The following is a 27650-nucleotide window of genomic DNA, read 5'->3' as shown; positions in this document are numbered from 1 at the left end:
TCCGGTCCGCCATGTACTTTAGCATTACTCCCCGACCACAAAGCAAGTTGCTTGATTGGTTTGCGGTTGCTGTCTGCTCCTAGTGGGAGCTGAATAAAGTTTTTCTCTGATTTCTCCTCCCCTCTTCCTGTTGCAGTCCGCAGACAGACTTTTCACTCCCTCATCTTTTCTGAGGTTATTTTTGGGTCGCGACTTAATGACCAAAGACAAATGTGGGTCCTGAGGATACACGGGTTGTGAACCACTGAGCTAGAGGGAGTTAGGGTGTATTACACAAGAGGTAAAAGTGCCACTGCCATACTAGTATAAGTATTGCAAATGAAGTAACAGGAAAGGTGAGCTAGGGAATATGGGAGTAAAGACACTAACATGTAAATTCACAGGCATCCTTAAAGTATGTATGCATGTATGTGTAAATCTAGAGCTGCCCCTGACCATCATCATATCCACCCACATCCCCACTACAATCATTATCCCCAACCACCATATACATACCCCCCACCATCATCATTGTTCCTCCCCACCATCAATTCGCTATATGTGCATGCTCAGTATTCTGTGAAGAGGATTGTACGTATGCCCATGCTTGTGCAGCCCACCTTACAGCTTTTTTCAGTAGTCTTTATTTCTATCTAAATTACATGATCTCATGATTATTAGCAAACCTTCCTATAGCTAAATGATGACTGAGGGTGATGATATGTGAGATACACAACTGTCCAAAAGCCATTTCGCATTACATGTAGATGGTTTAATAAGGTGATTGTGCCTTACTTATGTTGGGGTCATTTCATGTTTTCAGTTATGTAACCTATGTTGGGATTGTATCTTGTATTAGCAAAGTCTTGGGATAAAATAAAAAAAAAAATACCATTACTGTAAGGTTAAATTTACATTAAATGCATTTATTGTAGATTTTTTAAATCACACAATCACTAAATTACACAAACTTTGAGTCAGCCCAAGACATTTAAATCATCAACGGAGCTATTTTAAAAATACTATTGTCTCCTGAGTTTCCTTTTCCTTTGTAAGGAACACAAATGCATTTGTCTAAATCAGAGTGTTCTGAAACAGTCTTCCAGTAAATCTTCCTTTGTGAACATGTGTTTACCTGACAAGCGTAATTACTTTGATTCATGCACCTGATGACAAGATATGAATCGTTAAGCCCAATGTAAACAACAAAAAACTTTAAAGCTGGTCATAACAATTAGATTTATGTAACCTACAGCATCTATGGGTGGGCTGAATCTAACATGTTACAACAGAAGTGTATAGAAGACATTACCAACAATAATCACCTTGCCTTCAGTGGCTTTTCTTAATCCCTGTTTTAGGGTTATTCCCAGTTTTGTGAAACTGTCCTGTTTGTCGGATTCTTTAATTCAAATGGTTATGCAGAATAAAAAAAAAGATCTCCTATGGGTTCTCCATATGTATAGCTTGGAAGAGAGAAAAGAGATGTGATAGAAGCATTAAAAAATTTAACACAAAGAAAGTTTATTTCACAGGAGGAGAAAGGTCAGAACAAGACGCCAAAGCCTAAAACTAGAGGGTCAGAGGTTTAGATGTAATGTAAGGATGTTTTACTTCACAGAGAGGGTGGTAGGTAAATGGAACAGCCTCCTGGTAGAAGTTGTAGAGGCTAATATAGTGAGGGTGGGGTAGGTGTAAAACTATCTTGAATCTAGGCCAAAAGTAAAATGGTTGCTGATCAGAAATGCTTTTGACTTGATAAAGGGGATAGGCCCGAAAACCTGTCTTTACAATAGTACTAGTCCAATGAAAAAAGTATTTCAAGATTCTGCAACATTCTGTTACTTTTACTGGATGAATACAGCTACTCCTAACTAAGGGTATACTGAAAGCATTCCTCTCAAAATGTCAAATGGCTAAAGAGGGACACTTATGTTAATATCCACATTTTTCTATTTTCACCCAGTCAGCCTGATGCGATGCATGCGTCGCCTCCCAAGTGTTCTGGTTTTTTGGGCACTGTGCCGCATAGCTGCCCTGCTTTTTGTGGGCTTTGGAGATTATGGGGCAGCTCAAAAGGAAGCTGTAAAATCAATGGCATCTTGATATTTTGAAATCTTATTTTGTATTGTTTCCTCTGGCTAAAGAGACCTATGGCTGTCATTTTTGAAACCGCTGATTCTCAGGCAAACCACAAGCTCCTGTTCTTGACCCTATTTCTGGAAAGGTAAAATCCTACATAATAACAGTGCCTGCTGCTTGCTGACTGACCATTGAGGGTAAGGACTAGTCCTTTTGCACAGATGCTGAATAAAAATTTCATTTTATTTAACCTTTTCCACTTTGAAGACCGAAGGCTTCCATCAAATTCCCGCTTCAACTTAAAAATGGGCCATGCACTATATTATATACATATATATATATACATTGTGTGCGTATATATATATATATATTATTTACTAGTATATTAAGTACAATACAGCAATATATTAATAGAGAGATATTTAATATTTGTATAACAATAATATGAACAATACCATATAATACAAAATCATTGTGTTGCTAAATCTATTTTAGCCCCCTAACTATTTGGTCATGCGGTGTGCCTTGTGCTGACATTCTCTTATGCAAAGAATTCACCCTTGCCTATTAAGGGTCTTATCAGCATCATTAAAACACGCTCCTGCTGAGACTGGGTAGCACTGAACAGATGCCAATCACACTTCTTTAAAAAAGGCAAGATGCCAAGTTTAACAAATGAACGCTTGATGCCAATGTGGAAAAACACATTTATGACTTTTTACCATTGTTTGTAAAATATTCTTCTCCTCTGCCTTAATACTGCAAAGCATCATTGTGCTACATGAATATAATAATATTAGGTTATCTAATTAGGCTATGTCTTTTTCAAGGGAAATGTGTTTCAAAAATAGGACATTTCTTTTTATGAGTAAAGAATCTCATTTGGCTCATTCCCCCATTAAAATGTGGGTAAGCAGCAAACTGTATGCACATATTTGCCTGCAAATTGTTAAAGGGTGAGGTATGGCAGCCTCCAGTGGATGTTCAAGCAAGCTATGCAAATACTGCAGCCCTGAGGAGGTACATTTATATTACCTGGGTAATGATATCTATTTCTGCATGTTTCAAGGGACGGATTGGATACGCTCAAGGGAAATTATGCTGGAAATTCTTGCAGATTGAAATGTTTTCCCTGTACTATTTTACTTCAGCATTTATAGTCACTTCTTCTACTAAATCACTTGTCCTGGCATTTCCTTATCGGAGACAAATAAAGCTGTCAATAGAAAACACATGATTATTTTAAGGTTATGCAGTAAATTTGCTGTGTATGGGAGGCTTGAGACCCAAGCTTTGCAACTGTAATAGTAAAAAGAATCCAGACCATGAGGGCCAAACTTCATTCCATTATATGTATTGAAAGTATCTGCTTGGTTCCGATCTCCAAGAGTTTTTCAAGTTGTTTGTGGGAACTATCTTCACAAAAAGCAGAGGATTATGGGTAGCTGTGTAAAACATAGAAATAAAGATAGTTACTATTTATAAGACTTTTCGCGATCAATATAACATACAAATTCCTTACAACCATAGTACAATAACTGAAGGATGTAAAAGTATGGTGAGAGCTCCCCTTTAAGGTCACCAAAGGATTACATTTCAGACAGCTTTTCAAAGTAAAGCAAACTCCCTCAGAAACATCTAAAGCCTTGAAGAGGATTAGCCACGTGGCTTTATTTTTATAGTTAACAATGCTTCTTTCTTTATTAAATTTCAAAAATAATTCTAGAAATATTTACTTATAGTTAATAGAAGCGGATTTCCTACAACTGTAATTATAAACACATTCTTTGCTTTGCTTTCTATACATATTGTGGCTTTTTAGGAGTGTAGAACACAGTGATATATTCATACCCAGCAAACGTTTTGAAAAGAGGAAGTAGGGATTGAAAGATGAACACAAATGTGAAAGGTGTAGACAAATCACCACATATGAAGGAAGATGCCCTTATGACCACAACCTTTTAATAAGATTACAGGAAGAGAGAGTCATATGATATCTCAGGTAGGTCTAAGGTAGATTGGTATGCCACCACATTGTTAGACTTGCTCCTCAAACGTGTGTAATTATCATGCCTAGAACTTGGCTGCATATGATTACAAGCACTATGGACAAGCAGCCTTTGAAGCTGTCATGCATGTTTCTGTTATGACGTATTTCCAGATGATCCTGTCAGTGCTTCATTCAACTGGGTGCTATGGATATCAGTTGATCATGTGGGGTGGCAGAGCAACAGGAACCTATCTCTTATGGGAACAGCATGCAGACTGACATGAGGCAATTGAAGGATTGGGATAGGCCCACATTTGCCATACAAAGGATGATAAGAATAATTTAGAATAATTGGGATAAGGGCTGTTTTGTAATAATAGCACAATAATAATAGGCCCATTGACCTTCCTTACTGTCTAGCCAACTTGCAGTGTATTGAAGCAGAGTACTGGGATTTGATATCATATTGTGGCACTGTGCTTAAATATATTGCAAGGTTGGAATCGACATTTGGGTCTTTGCTGCAAAAGCAGGTAGCGGAGGTGCTCTGATATCCTTAACCAGCCCATCATTACCACTGCAAAATACACTTGTACCTCCAAAATTCCTTGAATATTTGTTCATACATTTGCATGTATCTTGTGGCTTGAGGTCCACAGAACCCCTAGGATTTATACTTTTATTTAATGTAAGAAAGTTTTATTTAATGTCAGGAAGATTTACTTTACTGAGAGGTTGGTGGATAAGTAAAACAGCCTCCAAGCAGAAGTTGTAGAGGCTATAAGCATGCATGGAATAGGCATATGACTCCCGAATCTTAGACAAGACCAAGGACTGACCTACTCCTCCTTCACGCCTCTTCCCATCTCTTCTGGCAGTATCTTCTCTGCAGAGATCAGAGGAGACCAGAGAGCAGCTGGAGAAGGTGGGTGAGTAGGTGAGAGCAGATACAAGACATGGGGAGAGGGCAAGTAAACAGGCAGGGCAAGGAGGGCAGAGAAGACTGGGGGGAATGGGTAGAGACAGGACTGACGGAGAGGACAGGGGGTACAAAGAGACAGAGAGAGACTTTCTTGTTGAACAAATTCTGTTTCAGAATAAAAAAGAAGCCGTACAAATTTAATTTGTACCGAAATTGCAGGAAACTAAATTTGCTGTCGAAGTAACCAAAAACGAAACATAAAATTCATCCGAAATGATTTTGGGCTTCATACACAAGTTTGCACAAAAAGAATGCTTGTGGTCCAGCTTAAAACAGGACACTCAGAAAGAAAATAAAAATGAGACATCAAATAAATGCCCTGATTCTTCTTAATCATAGCGAGTCCTGAAATGCAGACAGTAGTGTATGGCTGTTGGAATGGTGTCAATGGTTAAAGTGGCTCACAAACCGCATTCATTGTTTTCTCCTTTTATTCTCTGGTTCCACATCTTTGAAAAGAGCCAAATGATCTACAGCATAGCATTTGCTTAGTGTTATTGGCATTGAATGGAAAATTAAACACGCCAACTTGTAGGCAAACACACAGCAGATGGAGGTATTTTTCTATTGCAAAGTTGGCTTTGCATTACAGTACATATTACTTTTAAACAAACAGTTTAATTCTGATCACCTAATTACCCTTATCGTGTCATCTGCCTTAACAGTTGTCTTATTAATATACTCTTAAGTAATAATTTGTAAACTTTGCACTCTGTACATGTTCTGACAAATAAGAACAGATCATTTTGGGATTAATTAAAGAACAAATGACTTCAAAGCCTTCATTGAAAAGGATGAAATCAGAGCCAATTTGATACTTAAGAACTTCTTTAGAAGATAGATTATAGAAATATTTCCAAGCCCTCATTACAAAAAGATTGTCATATCAGCCACTTGATATCCTAATTCATTTAACTGTTTTCTTTTGATTATGTCTGTTTAAATATATCCTTTTTAGATTTGTCGCATGATCTTGACTGACTCTTAGAATTGATGTCTAAAAATATTGAAAACCTACCTCTGCAAAAAAACAAAATTAATTACATTTTGCTTGAAAATTGATTTTTTAAAATTGACTTTATATAGAACCAGCAGATTCTGGAGCACTTTTACAATAAGGGACAGTAAACAAAGATAATAAGATTAGTAAGACAAGTGTTTGGTGAGCCTGATATTAGCTAACATATCACACTTACACAGTATTAAAATATATCCAGTAGGATTCCTTGTTTCTATTAACACAAAGCAATAGATCTCTTATATTGAATTAATATGCTAGTATCTGTATAAAAACACACCATGCATCCATTGCATCATTAGACATTACTATCTGCATCTGCATTACTATCTGCATCTTCATATAGTATAGATTATCTACATGGAAACAGATTGTCTCTATGCTTACTTTACGTTTTCAGGTATATAGTTTTTCCAAAGATAAATAACAAAAAGACGTAAGCAGGGGAAGCATCTTATACATATATACAGTGTTGTCTTGCACATATTAATGTGATTTATCCTTACATTATTATATTACCAACCTAGAAGTACCATGAAGACAGCTTTATATATATTCTTCCCCAACACAGAGTACAGTGTTAATAGTGTTATTGTACAATATTTCACTTTTAGAGTTAGATCTAATGTGGTGCTTTAAACAAATGTGCTATTTAAAATGTAATCAGTTTCTCTATATTAAATACCACAACATGTGCATAGTTAGAACACACTATAGAACATATTTATTGTTCATCTAATTGGTCTAAATATTAACTCTAAAGACTTATTGTGTTAGTTGTAGATCAGAAGGCAAAATAATTACAATTGGTTCTTTTTCCCCTGCAGGGATCTATTCAACAACTGACACTGAAACCTAACCCCAGAGCTGCAGAAGACCAATGTGAAGATGATGACCCATATGTAAGTATGATATTTAATCATTCCCATGTTTCACTATAGAGTAAGAAAAAGAAAATCTCCATGAATAAAATCTGTTCAAAGCTTGCTGTGAAAGGTTAAGAAGGGAAATTTTAATAAAGTACTTTTCATGCAGCTCATCCTTTATCATTGCTTAGAAAACATCTCCAAATAATCATACTTTGGTTATACCTTGTATGTTAGAACGAGCAATAGCTTTCACAAGATATCTGCTATGCAGAAGTTCCTGCGGGAACAGGGCCCTTCATTCCTCTTGTATCTGTATGTCAATTACTGTATTGTACTTGTCGTTATCTGTAAAATCTTCAAATTGTACAGCACTGCGGAATCTGTCAGTGTCGCTCATCAATGTTTGCCTCAGTATATAATAGCAGTTATGCTGTACCACCCTCAATGTCTGCCTCGGTATATAGTGATAGGTGTTATGTTGTACCCCATCAATGTCTGCCTCAGTTTATAATAACAGTTATCCTGTACCCCTGTCAATGTTTGTCTAACGATAGAAGCTATGCAGTTTTAAAGTGTGTGTGTGAGGGGGTGCCACATACAGGATCTGCCCCAGGTGCCAAATACTCTAGGTACGCCCCTGATGTGGATCATACATATACAATAGTGAAAACCTACTGCTCATTCATTACTAAAATGTTCATAGATATGCCTCACATATAATTTCCAGTATTCTATCCTATACTTGCCTACAGGGGCAGCTTTTGTCCCAGAAGCAGCTGCACTTCTTGTTTGCAGTAGTAGTTTATTTAGGATAACAGTTACCTGTTGCATAGGTTATATAGGTATGATGCCTGCCTGTGTATTGTTTTTGAATGTCTATGTTTAGTTGTTACATTTATAGTAGTACAAAGGTACTGTGAAAAAGTTTCAGGCAGGCGTGCTATAGCTAAAGTTAGTGTACAAACGAAAATTCTAAATAAAATCAATATTTTGTGTGACTACCCTTTGCCTTCAAGACCTCCTTAGTTCTTTTAGTCCAGGACCTTCAAAGTCCAGGCATTTAGTTAGGTGTGTGATTAAACAATTGTAACAAATAGGTGTTAATGATCATCAATTTAATATATAGCTTAAAACATAATTATTAACTTAATTGTTAATAATAGCTGTGTAGAAATAAAACTGTGCGAGGAATAGCGAACATCACTATGAAGGTGAGGTTGCTGAAGGTTGATCTCAAAAGTTATACACCACGGAAAGACTGAGTACAACAACAAGACACAAGTAAGTTATACTGTCTCAGCAAAATCTCTCCCAGGCAGAAATTTTAAGACAGACGGGCGGTTCCAGATGTTCTGCCCAAGCTCATTTGAAGAAGCACAAAGAAACATGCAATGTTGTGAAACATAGACGCAGTGGTCAGCCAAAGGAACAGTGGGGCAGATGACAGACACATCATGCTTCCCTTTACAATCGGAAGATGCCCAGTAGTCAGCTAAGCATTGAAAGAAAACAGTGGAATCATGGTACACCGATCTACTGTCCGTAGAAGTCTGGTCAGAAGTGGTCTTCATGGAAGACTTGTGGCCGAAAAGCCATATCTCCAACATGGAAACAAGGCTAAGAGGCTCAACTATTCACGAAAACACAGAAACTTGGGTACAGGAAAATGACAGGTGCTCTGGACTGATGAGTCAAAATTTTAAATATTTGGCTGTAGCACAAGGCAGTTAGTTTGCTAAAGGGCTGGACAGCAGTACAAGAATGAGTGCTTGCAGGTAACAGTGAAGCATAGTGGAGGTTCCTTGCAATTTTGGGGCTACAATTCTGCAAATGGATTTGGGGATTAATGCTGAGAAGTACAGACAGGTACTTATCCATCATACAATACCATCAGGGAGGCATCTGATTGATCCCATCTAATTTATTCTGCAGCATGACAACGCCCCAAAATATAGTCATAGACAACGGCCTGACCAAAGTCATTAAAAACTATCTTCAGCATAAGAAGAACAATGATTCCTGGGTGTGATAGTATGGCCTTCATGGAGCCCTGATCTTAATATCATCAAGTCTGGGATTACATGAAAAGAGAGAAGCAACTGAGGTTGCCTTGGTCCATGGAAGAACTGTTGTTAGGTCTCTAAAACTCTGGTTCCGCTTCTACCTGATTGAGTTAACATTTCATTTTAAATCATGTTGTGTTCCTTAGGCATCCGGGGAAGGCAGTGGTGAGGAAAATATAAGGGAACAAGTTGGACTGTCGGAGACTGAAGAAACTATTCCACTAACCCGGTCACCGGTAAGTGTATATTTTAACCTAGTTAGATGGACTGCTGTGGATAGACATAGCCTTTCCTTCTGTAAGATAACTTATAGTTGTCCAGGTATGATATGCATACCTGGGAACTTTCTGAATTTGACCCAGAGTCTGGGTAAAGTGCTGCTCCCCCGGTTCTCTGGATTACTTTCCTCTTTCTCTGGGCAGAGGAAGTTATAACGGGTCTGAAACAATTTGTTATTCATTGTACAGCTGTAGAACTAATGTGAAACATAATTCGAATAACTGATATTATTTATTTTTAAAGCTACAATAAATAATTATTATTTGCAAACACAAAGCTGAAGAAGGCTATTTGCTTAATAAACAGCATTGCAACACTCAGTATAAATACAAATATTACAGGTATTTACACACAACAATGTGTACACTGGCAGGTCCTCTTCTTTAAGGACGCTTACTACATTGCACATTAACACCTTCCCATATTCATCCATAACTCATTGATTCATAACTCACCTTTCCTAGTCCCTCTCCTGCAATACTCCTACAATAGTAGTGTGGCCGGTCCATCCCTAGCAATGACACTTTTACCTATTGTGTAATATACCCTAACTCCTTCTAGATTGTAAGCTCATTTGAGCAGTGCCCTTCTCCCCTGTTGTTTCTGGAAGTCAAATTGTTATGTTATATACTACATGTTATGTCGCTATATAAAACAATAAATAATAATATGAATCTATTGTGACCCAATTAAAAAAAACAACCCCTCTCCTTTGTTATATGACAGCATCATGCCACATGTATTATTTATGTATGTTATTCCTCCTAAATAGATGACTCTTCTCTTGGTTTCCTAAAAAACATGATTTTGGTGGTTTAATATAATAAGGGCATTGATATCTAGACCCTATATGCTTTAAAATTTTATATTATTAGTATTAATGTACATAATTATTTGTATTTATGACAAATTATTATTTGTACAAATTGTACTTTTTCTTAAAAATAAGCCAGATATTCTAAGCGACCAGTTTGATATGCATACTCCGGCTACCCGGAACCTTCCCTTGTGGGACGCAGCCAGGACTGCCCACTGACGTCATGGCAGTCCCGTGCCGCCAGTGGGCGGTCCAGCTGACGTGAGTGGGCGTTCCTCAATTTAAAGGGCAAATGGGCGGGGAGCCATCCGGAGGATTCAGGTGTTGACTCGCAGAACCGGTGCTTCACTCGGAGATCTCTGGGTCAATCCCGGAAGGTCCCCAGGTATGTTGATATATTAGTGCGGTAATTCACATCTGCCCTTATGTCTATCTTCTAATCAGCATGAAGTTATGCAGTTGAGTTTATTATTCACTTGCTCTTGTATTGCATATTACAAAGTCTGAACAAAGTATGAAATCAGACCAGAAAACAAATCATCATAATGATCCAAATAAAGCTGCCAAATTAATTTGTCAGCCTTATGTACCACTTAGCAACACACAATGTAGCACTCCGATATCATGTACGCCTGTTGTTTTTAACTTGTTAAGACACACTGAAAGGGATAGAAGGCCCTGCTCTTGTAAACTTCTATACAGTATATTAAAGATAATATAATATATGATTATATCGTTATATAATCAGATTATATAATAATGAGAAATACCTGAAACAGTACAATATGCCATGTTAAAAAATGTGTTATTCATAAATAGCTTTTACTCTTCACACAAAGAAGTTGAGTCAAGCACCAGCGCTCAACCTCAACCTCATCTTCGCCTAGGATGACTCACCCACCTCTGAGGTTTCATTAGCCTCAACCACCTCAGTAGTTTTAGCTTGATGTTAACCAAACCATTGAAATGTAGAGGATATCGTAAACCAAAAAAGATACCAAATTATTTGTATATAATTTAAAAAAAAACCACTTTTTTCTTGTTTCTACTATATGATTTGCTAACCAGGTGCTCCAAGTTTATTCTTAACTTCCAGGATGTGGTAAAATCTGGATTCTTGAAAGGAAAACTATAGCTAGCATTTTCTTTGAAATTACTGCTTTCTGTATTTTTAGGCATCAGAAACAAGACCTGTTATTACTCTTATTCTCCAGCAAGCTAGATTGTAGTGTGGCATTTGATTAAAGGTCCTCCTAACAATAGACTGCTAAGAGTTATTATGAAGACCTACCCATTTTGTTCTGCATCTACTGTTTACATTAAAACTCATACTCACTTCCTGGCTGTCTCTCAAGGCTTGTAGACAGGGGCAGCTCCTCTCACTTTTGGTCACCCCAAGGGCACATTCTATCACCTAACTCTATATCCCATTTCAAGGGCCAGCTTCTACTCGGTATCCCACCCCAGGGTCTAGTTATCTCCCTCACATTATCCTTGCATGTATCTGATTCATCCATTTAGGAAAGGAAAACTAACATTAGCGGAGATATCACACATTTTTTGAAATACATTTTCATAACTTGTGTTTTTGGTGCAGCAGTAGAATGATGGCAGAACTGAGGTCTGCTTCTTAATATTAATGTGGAATATTTTTTGAAAGAAATGGTATGTGAGGAACTAAGTATATTATTTATGTGTGTTATCCTCTAGTGGAGGCCTTTTGTGCTATTTTGTATGTATGCTTTTTACAAGACCAGCCACAATACAGTAAATATGATAATAACTGGTATACTACAGGAACTTGTATGTTAACTACACCCAAACTCAAAAAGAAAACGTATTACATTATTATTATGATTATTTATTGATTTATAAACAAGCTCACATTAAAGTCTATATTTTTTGCTCATCGGAAATATTTAATGGAATGTTTTATTGTAATGAAACAATAAAATGTTTTATTGTAATGAAACAAAGTGATCATCTGTTAATTGAGAATTAAAATTGATAGATGGGGTTATGAGGGTTTATTCTGAATTACATTATACAAGTATCTCATGGTGTTATTATCTATGGTGTCGCATAGATACAGAGTCACATACATACACACATACGCAGTCTCACACACAAAGTCACACACACAGCCAGTCACTGCTCCGTGCGTGCTTCAGATGTCATCATAACATATCTAGTATTTACTGTAGGTCTGTATGAACCTCCCTTTATTTTGAGACAGTTAAAAGGAAGATCCATGATATCCCCAACCAGCCCTACTCCAACAGCGATGGGCAGGCCAGACCAATCGTACAGGTCACACACCCCAAAGGCTGGCTCTGAGTGTCACCCAATTGGGTCTGCACCTGCTGCATTGGTACATGGCCTTGGTTACATGGTTGGTAACAATGGCTTCATGGTGGACAGCCAGCAAAAGAAAAATCATCGAAAGTATAATTCCCTACCTTCCAGGTGGTTGGATTCTACATATGGTAAAAGTAGACAATGACAGTTATATAAAATATACAACGTCACAGAGTACATGCATGCAATGCCCTTTTGGTTGTGTAGCCAGCCTATGGTGATACAGCTGATTGACAAAATTGAACATGCATGTTTTAAATGTATTCCCTACCGTTTAGATGAATTATCTGCCAATATCCAATATGCAATAAGGAAGACTGTCCGTATTGCTGTCCAAGCTTTGATGATTTTTGATTTGAAACATCTGCATTTTGCATTAAAAATAAACATATCTCATTTGCGCTTTGCTTTATTTGGCGGCTGTAAAACTTTTCTTTTGGCGGTTTTCCAGGACAATTTGTCTTTACAAACATGTGTTTTGATAAACCCATTTCTGAGAATGCAGCAAGTAGGTCAATTTCCTCAGGCAGATAAGCAAAAGATAAGTAAATCGGAATATTAGGAGTACATGACCAGAGATACGTGTAACAGTTCAGGCTTGGATCAATCTTTCAAAGATTAATGATCTTCAGTTTCAATGTATATCTCATGGAAATGCAGTGGCATTAACATCATTGTCCAGAATCCGCCATTATAATAAACCCCTATAACGTTTTTTTTACAACCTTTTAATCATTGTCAGCCTTTTCGCTGCAAATTAAGAAATTTGAGGTTCCATTTTCTAAGATGCTGTATGTAGCTTTCACCCCTTTTACCAGTACATGACAGCAGAGGTCACGTATAATTGACATAAAATACAAAAAAAAGGCCCCATGAATATTCTTTAGTACCGACTATCTGTGAAAAACAGATACATTTTGTTTTATTCTTGTGACATTTGCATGGATGGTAATATATATATATATATATATATATATATATATATATATTTATATATATGGGAGCTTCTAGCAGCCAATTTGTGGCAAAACAGTTTTGCTTTGTCTGATAACAGTAATGCTTTGTCTGATAAATGTGAACACTTTTTATCTAACTAATGATATTTTTTCAACTTTCACAGTAAGTTTTCCTTTCATGTGTTAAATTACAATTAGAACCAAAAATCAATGTCACTTAAAAATGGAGATATAGCAATTGGCAACCCACAGCATCTCTTTCAACTTTTCCAAGAGAGATCAATTAAAGCACCTGATGTGTGAAGAGCATAAAACTATAATGCAAGAGGGTTAATAAACATTTAGCAGGTGGCAACACAATCCCAGACTAATAGTTTATTAAAGTATCCGCATATATATGTGTCTTTTGCATAATGTTTTGTTGGGTGCTGGATGTTCCATACTTCCAAGCAATGTCATGTGGTAGTGGGTGGAACTTTTTCTTACATATTGGTTGTAACTGTCATTTTGATAGTCTGTCCCATGTTCCATGTAAAGTGCTGTGCAAATTGTTGCTACCATGTTCATGGAGAGAAACACTTAATCAACATAATGTATTAAGATGGCTGCTTCTCATTCAGTCTGCGGCACAGGGCTTGGTTTACTCCAAGTTAAGAGAAAATATGCAGATACAGCATATGTGACCACATTGGTAGTGATATCTGCAAAGCAACATAGACATAAAAACTGAAAGAAATAAAGTCTAAGATATATTTCCCATATTCCGTCCTACCATTGGCTTTTTTTTTTTTTTAGAATGACTGTATGTAATAAGGTAGCCACGGTACTGTGAAATTACTGTTATGTCAAAGAGAAAATCATGTAACCTGTGTCTCTGTCAGTATGGTGTGATACCGTATGTGCAATTCTTGTAGTTATATTATAAATATCTGTTCATTCTTTCAGCCAAAAGCCATAACTGGACCAGTTAAAGCGCCACCTACAGTTTCAAGTTTCATTGAAGAGATTGACTATTCTGGGAATTTCGGGGTCACTGAGCAGACAATCTCTCCAAGTAGCAGTGACAAAAATAAAGGTATTTATAGTTTATAATTCATATGCGTTATGCTACTATGTATAAATCTGGAGGTGAAATTCTGTTTAATATTGAAACCGAACAAAAAAATAGGGAAATTTAAATGTGCTATTTCACAGAATATTATGATTTATAGTGTTACAAATAACATTTCTGGTTCTGTTTGTTGTCCTGCCTTTAACGTGAAATTATTTAAGCCCTTCAATTTATTGGAAGAGAGGGACTGTTGAGTTAATAATCCTCATAGCAACAAAAAAGGCTTATTACAGTTTCTGCTTTGTTTTTATCTAGTTTAATCGGTTCAGGAAATAATTTTATTCTATTTTTTATGAATAGAGAGTGCAGACTAGCATATGAAGATCATAGTCAGTGCTACGTGCATGTGGTCAGAGGAGGAGACCATAAACCTGGCTTACATGTCCAACCACTTCAAGATATATGACATCATATTCAGTGATCTTTTTCTAATACATCATGTGGGAGTTGAGACTGAGGTTTGTGCTGCAAAAGCACAGACCTTGGTCGATTTCACAGCTTTGTAAGCTTGCCAAGGGAGATTCTTTGATCTCCCTAAACAGACTGTTTCCTTGGTTGATATGGTGATAAGACCACTTATAAAACTTTGCTCAAGAGTACGTTTTCTACTACATTCTCAAAATTTAGACTGTCAAATGAAACAAAATGAATCCAAAGATGATTATTTTTGATACAGCTTCTTTTAAAAAGTGTCTTTGTTAATGCAGCATCTTCTAACAAGGGAGAGGTGGGTGAAGAAGGTGCTATAACAGCAAAATTAGAGCATATGAGAGCAAACCCTGACAGCACCTCTGCACCTGGACATTTTACAGATGGGACACAATACCAGGTAAATATAGTATGGTATATATAAATCAAATTATATATCAAGGGTGGCCAAACTTGCTTAACGTAAGAGCCACTTACAATAGACTTCAGATGTTTGAGAGCAGCCAGACATGCACATTTTGTTAGAAAGAATATTTCTAAATATTAAGAAATACATGTACGTAATATTACTTATCTATATATATCTTATAACATTTATGAATAAATAATATAAACTGTCAATAAATATTTTCAAAGGCTGTTTACAGTAGAGGTTTTGTGACAGTTGTTGGTTAATTAACAGAAGAATCTTCTCTTTGTTTCAAATTGCTAGAAATGCATGTGGTATTTATTTTAGTTAGATTTGTGCATTTGGATTCATACACATTTAAATTTTAATGAGAATTGGCAATTTTGTTCGTTCATACGAATGTTTTAAAATGAGGAGAAACCCCCAACAAAACAAATGAAAACAAAACAAAGAGCTCTGAATTTTTTTTTTGCATCCATAGTTTTATATTTAAGAATATGTTTGTGTGCAAATATGTTCACATTTTTTCTGCATTTTCATCATAAACATTTGGTTGTGGTTCAATATTTCTGATTGTTTTGAATTCCAGGGAGAAAAGGGTCAGAAGGGGGAGCGAGGAGAACAAGGACCAATTGGTCCACCCGGAAAACCAGGAGCTGAAGAAAATGAGGGGCAGCCAGGTCCTCCCGGACCCCCTGGCACAGATGGGAAGAAGGGTGAACCTGTAAGAAAATTTAATTAATAAAACACAAATACTCAGACAACGCCACAATATGAATATAAATGAAACCTCATTTTAATCTCAAATTTCTACATAAATTTAGAGTGTAGAGTGTACGGTACAATTGCCATGCCCAAGAGAGGTTACAAGGAGCACAGAAATGATCCATTCAGTGCAATAATGTGGCCTAAAGTGCTAATTAATCTAAACATTAATATAACACACAACTAGAACTCTAGTATTGGCCCAAAAGCTTCAAATCTGTGCTACCAAAGGAGTTCAGAACAGTTTCCTCTACCTTTAAGCTGTACTTGGTCAAGAAGAATACTTATACATTAGATATTATATTTATATATAGACATAGCAATGGTTTCTGTGTTTCGTGAATAGTCTGCATTTCATACTCCCCATTCTCCCCAAGTAACTGAACTATGCACAATGTGGAGCATTCAAACATTATTTATCAATAGCTCTCATACTGTAGACAATGAGCCACTTACAGTGTAAGTAACATTATTGGCTGTATAGTCAACCTTTTGTCACTTAGGTTTGATTTTTAAAAAAGAAAATCTAAAATAACGTCTCTTAAGATGCAAACACTTGAGTTTACACAATACTTCGACTTGCAATATACTTATCCAAGAGAAACAAGTTAGTGCATTATCTGTATATGGTATGGTGTGTGCCTATTGAATGAAACGGTACTTCAGAATAATTCCCCGAGATAGAAAAGCAATTTTTAAGTGTGAAGATTTTGAAATCCATTAAAGTCCTTCTTATCTATCATGGAGAGCTTATTTCAAAGCACATCGGTGTTTTGTATCTCACAAGTTGTGCTTGATGCAAGTTGGAAACTTTTAAAGTAAGCTTTTCAATTGTTTTAATTGTTTAATGCTGAATTAAAGATGATCTGTTGCTTTCACAAATCCCATGTTTTACAGTTAAGTGCACTAAAGGAACATATCCATTTACAAATTATAATAAGCTGTGTATGTGTACACTATGCGTACAAAAGTATTGGGACAGCCATTTTTGCGCTATGTCGGTTTAGCGAATATTCCCCTTTCCTGTGAATTGTGTACCCATGTAAACTATATATTGTTTTTTCAAGGAGAGAGAGGGCTTTCTTTTGATACCATAGTTAGATATATATATATATATATTCCCCTCTAAATCCTCACAAAAATAGGTAAAGTGATGGAAAATCCCCCCCAAGTTTATCAATTCAGGTGTCCTGATTTCAGAAATACCTAATTTATATAGAATTTCCATACTTTCCCAGCACTTATAGGAAACATACTATAAGGTATACAACATTCTTTAAAAACTGTAGAATGTTTACATTAGGTATGATGGGATTGCTACTCTAATTTTAAAAAAATAAACTAAAAATACCCACAAAAGTATAAATTTCTGTAAAGCAGACAACCCAGGGGTATTTGGGCACTCTTCATGCAGCTATTTGGCCACCAATCACTGTCAAAGGTGGCCGCAGAAATTATTTCCTTCGCTTTTTTTCACCAACACTTCTCTGTTGCTTAGGTTTTTTTGCACAGGGTATTTGTTACGACAGAGAAACCCGGCCACAATTGTTTAGCTGCATCTCCTGATTACGGAAATACCCCTTTATCTATATGTAAGGGCCATATCTATCCCTTACATATAGTACCCTATAGGGTAGTATTTTTTATACTAATGGCTTAACAGGTTTGGGGGTTGTGAACGGGGCAGGAGGGTTATAGATGTTGTGTTAGGGCAATGGGATGTAAAGGTTTTTTCTTTTTTTTATTATTATCTTTTTCATAATTTTTTTTTTATTCTTTTAATTTTTTATTTTGTTTATTTTTTATATTTTTCTTTAAATTGCACTGTTCGGTTAAAGGTCCTCTTAGGAACCTCTTCAACATGTTATTAATGCCAGTGATGTCACAATGACACTTTATTGGTTTTTTTTATTATTATTATTTATTGTATTATTTTAGTGATTTAGTTTTATTGTTAAAAAAATCACTTCTTTTTTTTTGGATTCCTGTTGCAGCTGCGATCCCCCTGCACCGATCACACTGTGATCCCCATATACTTGCATAGAGATCACAGTATCTGTGATCAGTGCCTCATCGGAGCGATCTGATATCCCAGCAGGGTCTAGACAGATGTCCTCCGATGACCTTCCAGGTGACGTCAGCAGTGACGCGACCCGGAAGGGAATGCCCGATCGAGTGAGACCTCAACAATTGCTCTACTGAGCGAATGGGTAAAAAGCTCCTACAGAAATGCACCAAAATCATGTGGAAAGCCTTCCTAGCAGAGTAGAAGCTGGGAACCAACTACATATTAATGTATATGCATCTAGAATGGGATGCTGTAAAACTCTCTGGCGATGTAATGGCCAGGTGTCCCGATATTTTTGTCCATATAGTGTGCGTATGTAATATGTATGTATATATATATATATATATATATATATATATATATATATATATATATATATAAAGCACTTTCAAAAGATGGTCAGCACTCCAGGTCTTTAAATTAACAATCTCTCTTTATTCAAACAAAGTCGACGTTTCAGTCATTTCTGACTTTCCTCAGGACATATCTATATATATATATATATATATTAAAACCTTCTAACGAATAATGGATGATGATTATTTCCTATTTGTTGGTGCTACTACATTTTGCCAGTGTCCTAAGGTTCCAGAAGGTCAGATTATATTGCATCAGATATCTCCAATACCAGATCCCAAGGACAAAACTTGCCTAACAGAAGCATTTTAACTGTTTAAAAGACAGAGCTGTTACAGTGCCCCTTCAGCTAAGAAAAATATTTACCTTAATCAACAGAGAATAAAAAATATTTGTGCAGGTGTTAAATTACAAGTTTTTCATATGCAATAATTATGTTTCAGGGTGTCCCTGGAAAACATGGATTGCCGGTAAGTACAACAAATCTCTTAGCAATTTCATAAATATAGATGAATCCCTTTTACACATTTCAAGTTGCTGTTTCACACGAACATAATGCCTCCATTTTATATCTGCGTTACATCATTGAAGGCTTAAGACTTTTACCATATATAACCTTATTATTATGGCTTTTGACCCCAAAAATAAATGCTTACCCATGCTTCTTCCATTTACACAACCTGACATGCACTGTAAAATGTTGCAATGTTAAACAAAATGCTCATGTTTACTGGCAAAAGCCAACATCCATAACCAGATTATTGGACCACTAGTCGTGCTCTTCTTATGCTCACATTATAATGATGAAATAATTGAGAAAATATTTAATAATCTAACATATCCAATTTCAGGGTGAAAGGGGTGTTGCAGGACTTCAAGGAAAGCCCGGGAGTAAAGGAGAAAAGGTATGTATTCTGCCTTATACAACAAATAGATTATTTTGCATATGCTGACGATAGCAGCTGTTGCTCCCATGAGAAATGGGTATGGATTCTACTATATGTTGTTCCTTGCATAATCAAGCCTGCCTTTAGTTCAAGTATAGTTAAAATAGTACAATAGTATGTTTTGTGTTCTCAGAGAGAAAGTTAAAACATTGGAAGTTAAGTAAAATAAGATCTTTCCAATCAGAGACTGTTATTACAGGGGATAGAACTATTAGATGAGGTAGGGGACTGGCAATTGAGGATATAGATTTATGCCATTTGAACCACCTGTTTCTTCCATCCCTAATTGTCTGGGATTCCAATTTGAAGATAGAAAAATAAAATGCCTTCTTTATGGTGAAGTCCATAAAGGTTTGGCCCTTTTTAGTAGCAGTTGACTAAAAACACTCCCAGAGGCCGTTACTGAATATGAGTCTTTGCAAAAATTGTTGTTAGAGTCGATTAAAGCATTTTTGTTTTCTGTGCTTGGTTTTGTTACTTTAGGGCGATGCTGGGGTTGGGATTCCAGGACCTCCTGGCATTCCAGGTCCACCTGGTCCACCAGGTCCAATGGGTCCACTAAAAGAAACGGTGAGTGCTTGTTTTTAAACAATGCATAACGTAAAGTAAAGAAACTCCACAAATCTTGTTTTTTTTAGTATTAAAAAGGGAGTTGGGTACCTCAACTCTTTGTTCTTTATGGGGCTCAGACATATTTTTAATCATGTTGCCCCGCTTCTTAACAAAAAAGCGAGGTGATCTAACTAAGTATATAAAGCTGTCTTAATGTTTTGTTATATAAACATGTTGTGTAAAACATATTCCAATGTACACCAAACAGAAGAAGAAATTGCTTGTTAAACATAGTATCATGTGTACGTATGAGAGGACAAAAGAAGGCACTTGCTCTCCCATGGAAATTCCCTAACAGGACAATGTTTGAGGTTCTTGGAGGATTTTCCTGCAGTCAGTGCCACTTTTGAGGTCTAGCAGCCTGTGACTTGAAGTCTATGTGCCACTTGGTTGGCTGGAAAAATATCACAGACTCCTTCACTTATTATTATGCACACTAGAATGCTATTCAAACCATTTTTTATGAGCTCAGCAAAATGTTGTCCCTGCCTATGCCCCCCACTCATTCTGCTGATGTTATATCTAGCTCTCACTATGACCCATGGTTACATAGTTACATAGTACATAAGGTTGAAAAAAGACCTAAGTCCATCAAGTTCAATCCTTCTACCTAACCTTCCTACTCATGATCCAAAAGAAGGCAAAAAACCCTTATTAAGCTACTTTGAATTCTGCCATCGGGGGGAAGCAATCAGATTTCTCCTTGGACCAAGAAGCTCTAAAATATGAATTCTATTTATAGCCCTGTATGTCATGCCTTTCTATCCAGACCCCTTTTGAAGGCATCTAATGAATTTCATAACACCAGCTCCTTTGGCAGTGAATTCCATACCGTTACTTTAAAGAATGCCTCCATTTGTCTATGAAATCTCCGCTCTTCCAGTCTCAGAGGGTGACCTCTTGTTCTTTGTATATTTCTGTTAACAAACAGGTCACTGAAGAGCTCTTCTTATTGGCCCAGCATATATTTATATAATGTTATCATATCCCCTTTACACCGTTTTTTCAGTGTATATAATTTAAACTTTTTTAGTCTCTCTTTATAACTAATATCTTCCAATCCCCTTATTAAGTGTGTAGCCCTCCTTTGCACTTTTTCTAGTTCTGGTTCACCTTATTCTACCTATCATCCAGCGCTTGGACAAGGCTAATACTTTGTACATCCTATCCCCCCCCAAAAAAATAGTTAATGCCCAGAATCACTTTTTTATACATAATCCCATTGTGTTGTTTTGTCATAACAATCGATAATAATATAAATAAACAAAAATGTCTGCTTAAGAATACACTATATGACCAAAAGTATGTGGACACCTGATATCACACCTTTATGAGCATTCTATTCCAAAACCATGGGCATTAATATGGAGTTGAAGCCTTTGCTGCTAGAACAATTGGTGTTTGTATTCATACTAAAGGTGTTAAGTGGGCTTAAGGTCAGGGCTCTGTGCAGGACACTTGAGTTCCTCCACATAAGATTCATCAAACCATGTCTTTGTCGACCTTGCTTTGTGCACTGGGGCACAGTTATACTGGAACATGAAAAGTCCTTCACTGAACTGGTGCCACAAAGTTGGAAGCATACGATTGTAAAAAATTTATTTGTATGCGGTATCATTAAAATTACCCTTCATTGAAGCTAAGGGCCTTAGCCCAAACCCTGAAGAACAGCCCCAAAACATTATCCCTCCTCTACCAAACATTACAGTAGGGACTATGCACTCCAGTAGATATGTGTCCTCCCCCATCTGAAACCCTGTTGGCTAATGACTACATGTTCACGTGTCCAACATACATCTTTTTTTGTTCCTGGTGGTTATATTTGGAACTGCAAGTAAAACCCCAAAAGCTTCTGGCACTACAACATTTCCAAATCATAGTAACACGGTTTTAAACATAATAAGTAATGTATTTTATGAAATATTGGTGCTATTAAAATACTTCAATGTGGAATAAATGTAAAGTACAAAAATACACAAAAGGGGAGAGCACAGCCTAAAAAAGCATAAAAGGCATATGCATTCAGATTCCTGGTTTGCTGCTAGAATGATCCTAGTCAATAAATACACAAACGAAACCCAAAAATCAGAGCATATCAGAGAATAACATTCAAAAAAGAACTTTCTAATACATACTTATCGGATTCCATCACACTATATGGCCTAATATTTCTTAGCCCCCACTTAGGACCCTATGTTTGGCGAGTCCTTTCTAATTTGTCCAAAGAAGGCTTTGAATTGCTTGAGAGTCTCTTTTGGGTTAAAATGCAGTGCAGTTCCAATAATTTAACTCCTTAGTAAGCAATATAGCCATGAAAAATAAGATAGGGCTCGCCAAACTTTGGGCACTATGATGTAGTGGTGGGTTAAGCAATATATGGCCATATAGTGTGATATAGTCCCCAATATTTATGCCTTAGGTGTTTTTAAATAGTATTAGATGGGTATGCACTAAATTCTTTTTGCTTTGTTTTGGAACAAATGTAAAGTAAAACTTAGCATGTTACATAGGTACATAGTTACATAGGCTGAAAAAAGACATGCGTCCATCAAGTTCAGCCTTTCCTATATCTGTTAATTTGTTGCTGTTGATCCAAAAGAAGGCAAAAAAACCCAGTTTCGCTCTTTCCAATTTTGCACTAACCAGGGAAAAAAATTCCTCCTTGACCCCAAAATGGCAGTCAGATTTCTCCTTGTATCAATAAGATGTTTTCCCATAATTAAAGATTATATCCCCGAATATTATGTTTTTCCAAGTATCCATCCAGTTGCTGTTTAAATGTCTGTACAGACTCTGATAAAACTACCTCTGCAGGCAGAGAATTCCACATCCTTATTGTCCTTACTGTAAAAAAACCCTTTCCTCTGCTTTAGACTAAACCTCCTTTCTTCCAGTCTAAACCATGTGTCCTATGCATAGTCCTGTTTATGAACAGATTTCCACACAATGGTTTGTATTGGCCCCGAATATATTTATATAACGCTATGATATCCCCTCTGAGGCGACGTTTTTCTAAACTAAACAGATTTAAATTAGTAACCTTTCTTCATAACTATAGTGCTCCATTCCTTTTATTAATTTTGTAGCCCGCCTTTGCACCCTTTCTAGTGCTATGATATCCTTCTTTAGAATAGGTGCCCAAAATTGCACAGCATATTCAAGGTGCGGCCTTACCATTGATTTATACAGAGGCAACATTATATCTTTATCCCGCGAATTGATGCCCCTTTTTATACACGACAATACCTTACTGACCTTAGCAACTGCTGACTGACATCGCTGCCTGGTTTGTTGTCTATAACAATTCCCAATATAATATAATTTCCAGGCACAGAGTTTGAACCCTTTTTTGAAGTTAACTACTTCCAAATCAACTAATCAACTATGAATCAGTTTGCAGACTAGGTTTTTTTTTTTTTTTACCAAAACATTCTAGCAAAGCCTGGACTGAAAGTTTGTTCAACAACAAAATGATTTTTTGGAAATATAATTTTATGTTCTTTGTTTTACACAGTTTGGATGGGACATTTAATTTTGTCATATTAATAATTCTATACCGAATCTATGGTATTGCTTAGAAAAATATTTTATATTCTTTTCTCTACTTCTCTAAGTGCTAAATGTTGATACCATGGGGCCCTGAGTGGAACTCTTCTCTTCCACATACTTAGGGTAGACCCTAAACCATTGCTTAATCTGCTAAAGAATAGTGCCATCTCTGGTTATTCATTGTGAATTTCACCTTTTATGGTTATCAGAAACAATTTAAATGCCGATTAATTAAACTATTGCCTTTTTTTCTTAACCTAGACTGGAGACGATGCTGAAGGTTCAGCCAGTGGTGACATTGGAAGATTTAGAGAAATGGTAAGCAGCATTGCATCACATATGTTGTGATTCCTGTTTATCTGGATATTAAGTTATGCACATTGGAAACATTCTAAAATGGATGTATCCTTCCTATGTTTCGCTGAACAGCATTAAGAAGACCTGTACTGCCTACGATAATGCATATGACTCTTGAAGACTCCTGAGTTTCTAAGTGAATGGGCCAAATACTGAAGAGTTTTTTCTTTCGGAATTTAGATTGATGCGGCAGAATAAATGTCATGTTATGATGGCCATTCATTTATGCCTTTCTTAAAGCTACTATTCAAACTCTCTAGCATAGGATATCAGTCAAACATTAATTAGTTACCAATCCACTACATCTTTGGGCTTGATTACTCAATGGTTTCTATCTTTCAATAATTAGATTTTCTATTAGAAATTGAAATTGGTTCATTTTATTATTTTAAACAATAAGTTTCACAATTATTTCCTCTCCTAAAAGTGTCCACCTGGTCCTCCAGGCGCTATTGGGCCACCGGGTCCACCAGGGCCACCTGGGACCCCTGGCTCTGGCATGGAAGGACCTTCAGGAAAGGATGGAAAAGACGGTGAATCTGGGATGCCTGGACCTCCTGTAAGTTACCTGTGTTTCCTTGTATTGTAAAAGCATTTCTGAAGTATACAGAAAGAAAACTGAGAAATGTAAACAAAATAAAAGTGCTATATCACCAGCATATGCAAGTTAACGTGACAATACTCTTTCCAGAGCTGCCCCACCTCAATTTTTTTGATTTTTTCAAGTACTCACTCAGAGCAAACCTAACTGCTTGCTTACTATCGAATGATGCTCCTACAGTGAGCAATGCCATTTTACGAAGATTCCCAGTACCATCTGTGAGCCAAAATAGGCAACTCTTACTTCAAGAGCAGTGAGAGAAGACTAGTATGCCACCCATCAACTGTCAGGCAGATAGCCACAGAAACTTAGGTGAATCCCAATAGATGAAAACTCCTAAAAAATTATGTGGATCAGAGATCAGAGATGAAACCATTAGATATGTATGTTTAGTACATTTAAATGTGTTAATTACATCTGTTTTGAAACTATATAAACGTTAAATACATGGTTCTTTCTTGTAGACATTATGCATTTTTAAACCCCATAATTCTAAAGTGAAAGCTAGAAATCAATTAATGCTGGCAACTGTCATATTTAAAAACAGTAAGTTTTACTTTCAGGCATAGTGACAAATGACTGCATATGGCAAGCTTTAAAGAGGCACTGTCCCGTGTAGCCTCGTAAACAAATGATACATTTTTAAGAACTTAAGTCTACGTAAGAAACTGCATTCTTTACCTGTAGGGAAAAAAATAAAGCCTCTAAGTTTTAGGAGCATCTGGGAGTACCTGTTAACGACAACACAGGGATATCATTAGACTTATGTGTGCTATTCTTGCGTGAGCACTGGACAAAAGCAGTAATTTAAATGGATCACTCATATGTATTAAAGAGAAAGCGATGGCCAGTGTGCCCCTTTTATTGGTTCACCTCTGTGTAATGATGTCCTGCATTCAGAAGGTAGCTTTCACTTGCTAAGATGATAAATTGCACCTTACATTTGTGTTCAATTTAACTGAGTTTATTGTAAAAATAGATGCAAAGGTTTAAGTATTCTGTATTATATTTCTCTATGTATCTTTTTCATTAAAAATGCAGTGCTGTGATAAGCTACCCACCTCAAATGAAATAATCATGTAAAAGAGTGTATCTTTGATATATAAGTATTAAACTAACTTAAACAGAGAACAATTTATAAATAAATTGCATTGAACATTTTTGGCTAATTTACAGAAATATGCTTTCACAATTTTTCAGGTGTGGGATGAGGACATTAGTGGTTCTGGCATGGTACTGTGCTGTTTCCAAAAGAAAAGGTCAAACTGTTGTCAAAAGGCAGTATTTTTACTCATGTGTTATGTGCATTTATGCCTATTTAGAAATACCGCATATTGCTTGCCAAAGACCTGAATCATTGAGATATTTTCCTTAATATAATAGTTCATATACATAGAATGAACCCAGAGTGTACATTCTTGTATTGTACGCAATATGATATACCGTATTGGCTCGAATATAGGCCGCACTTTTTTCCCCCACTTTAAGTCTTTAAAGTGGGGGTGCTGCCTATATTCGGGGTCTAGCGCCCGACGCCCGGGACATGCAGTCCTCCCTCCCAGTCCTCCCTCCCCGAGATATGCTACCACTGTCCTCCTCTGCCCCCCCCCGGACTTACCGGAGCAGACTCCCGGGTGTCTTGCGGGGCCGGCAGGGGACATCTACGCAATACAACTTCCGGTGCCGGCACTGGATGTGCCGGCACCGGAAGTTGTATACGCGTATTGCGTAGATGTCCCCCGCCGGCCCCGCAAGACACCCGGGAGTCTGCTCCGGTAAGTCCGGGGGGGGGCAGAGGAGGACAGTGGTAGCATATCTCGGGGAGGGAGGACAGTGGTAGCGTATCTCGGGGAGGGAGGACAGTGGCAGCATATCTCGGGGAGGGAGGACAGTGGCAGCATATCTCGGGGGGGTCAGAGTGGCAGCATGTTTTTTTGGTGCTTTTTTAAAGAAAAAAACTTTTTCTTTAAAAAAGCACCAAACTTTTAGGGTGCGGCCTATATACAGGGGCGGCCTATATCCGAGCCAATACGGTATATGTGGTGAGAACACTGCAATCCGTGATATAGTATTTCAAAAGAAGCATTTGTATACATTTATTGTCATATGAACTGTTACATTAATGCTCATCTTTTTGATCACGGTTATCTTTTTTGACTGTGGCTTGAAGCTTGCATGGTATTTTATAGAACGGTGATTTCTAATATTTAGGTATGTGTGCCAGTGCATCAGGACCTCTCAGGGTTTTATCATGAATCCCAGGTTTTCTGCCCCAATCTCAGGGTCTCAGGGTGAGGTGGCAGATTCTCAGGGTCACACTACTCTTACTATTCTACAGTGCTGTGATGAAATATAAACTGGGATTTTTAGGGTTTTGTCACGAGTATGTTAAGTCTGATATTTCTGCTTGAATGCATGTGACTAAATTAAGTGTATTGTTAAATAATGACAAGATTTCCATGAGGATTCGTATCCTTTTTGCCATTTAGTTGACACATTTGATGAGTGACTACATAGAATCTTCATGCTCTGGTATTAAATGGTTAATATTTAAACATTATCCAATTTAGAAAGTTCCCAAGTACTCAAGCCTTAATTGTTTTCATGTTTTATCTCATACCCTTCAAGACCTTTTTTATTGAAAGTTAATAACATAATGATCGCAGTATAACGCAGAGGACAATTGCTCTACTGGTCAGCCGGCCCCTGCTTGGGCCCCTAACAATATATAATGTGCTTGGTGAATTGAAAACTGCAGCTTTCTCGCAGTCTGCAGCTTTAGGGAATAAAATAAATTGGTGCTTTTTTCTCTCAATTTTACTTTAAAATATTCCACAGTGTTTCTATCATCATCAAGTCCCATTGGGAAACACGTCACCCTCTGCCCGCCAACTATTTATTTACATATTATAGACCTCAGCATCATGGAAGGTGAACAGAAATGCATTCCCCTTAAAATTGGAGGTGCCTGAATCAGCAACATGTTCAGCAGGTCTGAGGGGTCCATCATATGATCTCCTTAACCAGCCCTCAAAAGCAGGAACGTAGGGGT

General features: G+C 36.9%; 1 protein-coding gene across 1 annotated transcript in view; it reads left to right on the top strand.

The window, feature by feature from the left end:
- LOC128497656 (collagen alpha-1(XV) chain-like) overlaps positions 1-27650 on the top strand; it is a 71221-nt gene that overhangs the window by 10233 nt on the left and 33338 nt on the right. The window contains exons 3-13 of the mRNA XM_053467820.1: positions 6879-6953; positions 9130-9219; positions 14339-14468; positions 15212-15333; positions 15932-16066; positions 18976-19002; positions 19384-19437; positions 19963-20049; positions 23902-23958; positions 24425-24556; positions 25799-25831. Coding sequence (XP_053323795.1) covers positions 6879-6953; positions 9130-9219; positions 14339-14468; positions 15212-15333; positions 15932-16066; positions 18976-19002; positions 19384-19437; positions 19963-20049; positions 23902-23958; positions 24425-24556; positions 25799-25831 — 942 coding nt within the window. The remainder of the gene's footprint in view (positions 1-6878; positions 6954-9129; positions 9220-14338; positions 14469-15211; positions 15334-15931; positions 16067-18975; positions 19003-19383; positions 19438-19962; positions 20050-23901; positions 23959-24424; positions 24557-25798; positions 25832-27650) is intronic.

This window comes from Spea bombifrons, chromosome 5 (assembly GCF_027358695.1).
Source record: "Spea bombifrons isolate aSpeBom1 chromosome 5, aSpeBom1.2.pri, whole genome shotgun sequence".
NCBI classification, from domain to species: domain Eukaryota; kingdom Metazoa; phylum Chordata; class Amphibia; order Anura; family Pelobatidae; genus Spea; species Spea bombifrons.
This window is presented reverse-complemented; position numbering and strand designations above follow the sequence as displayed.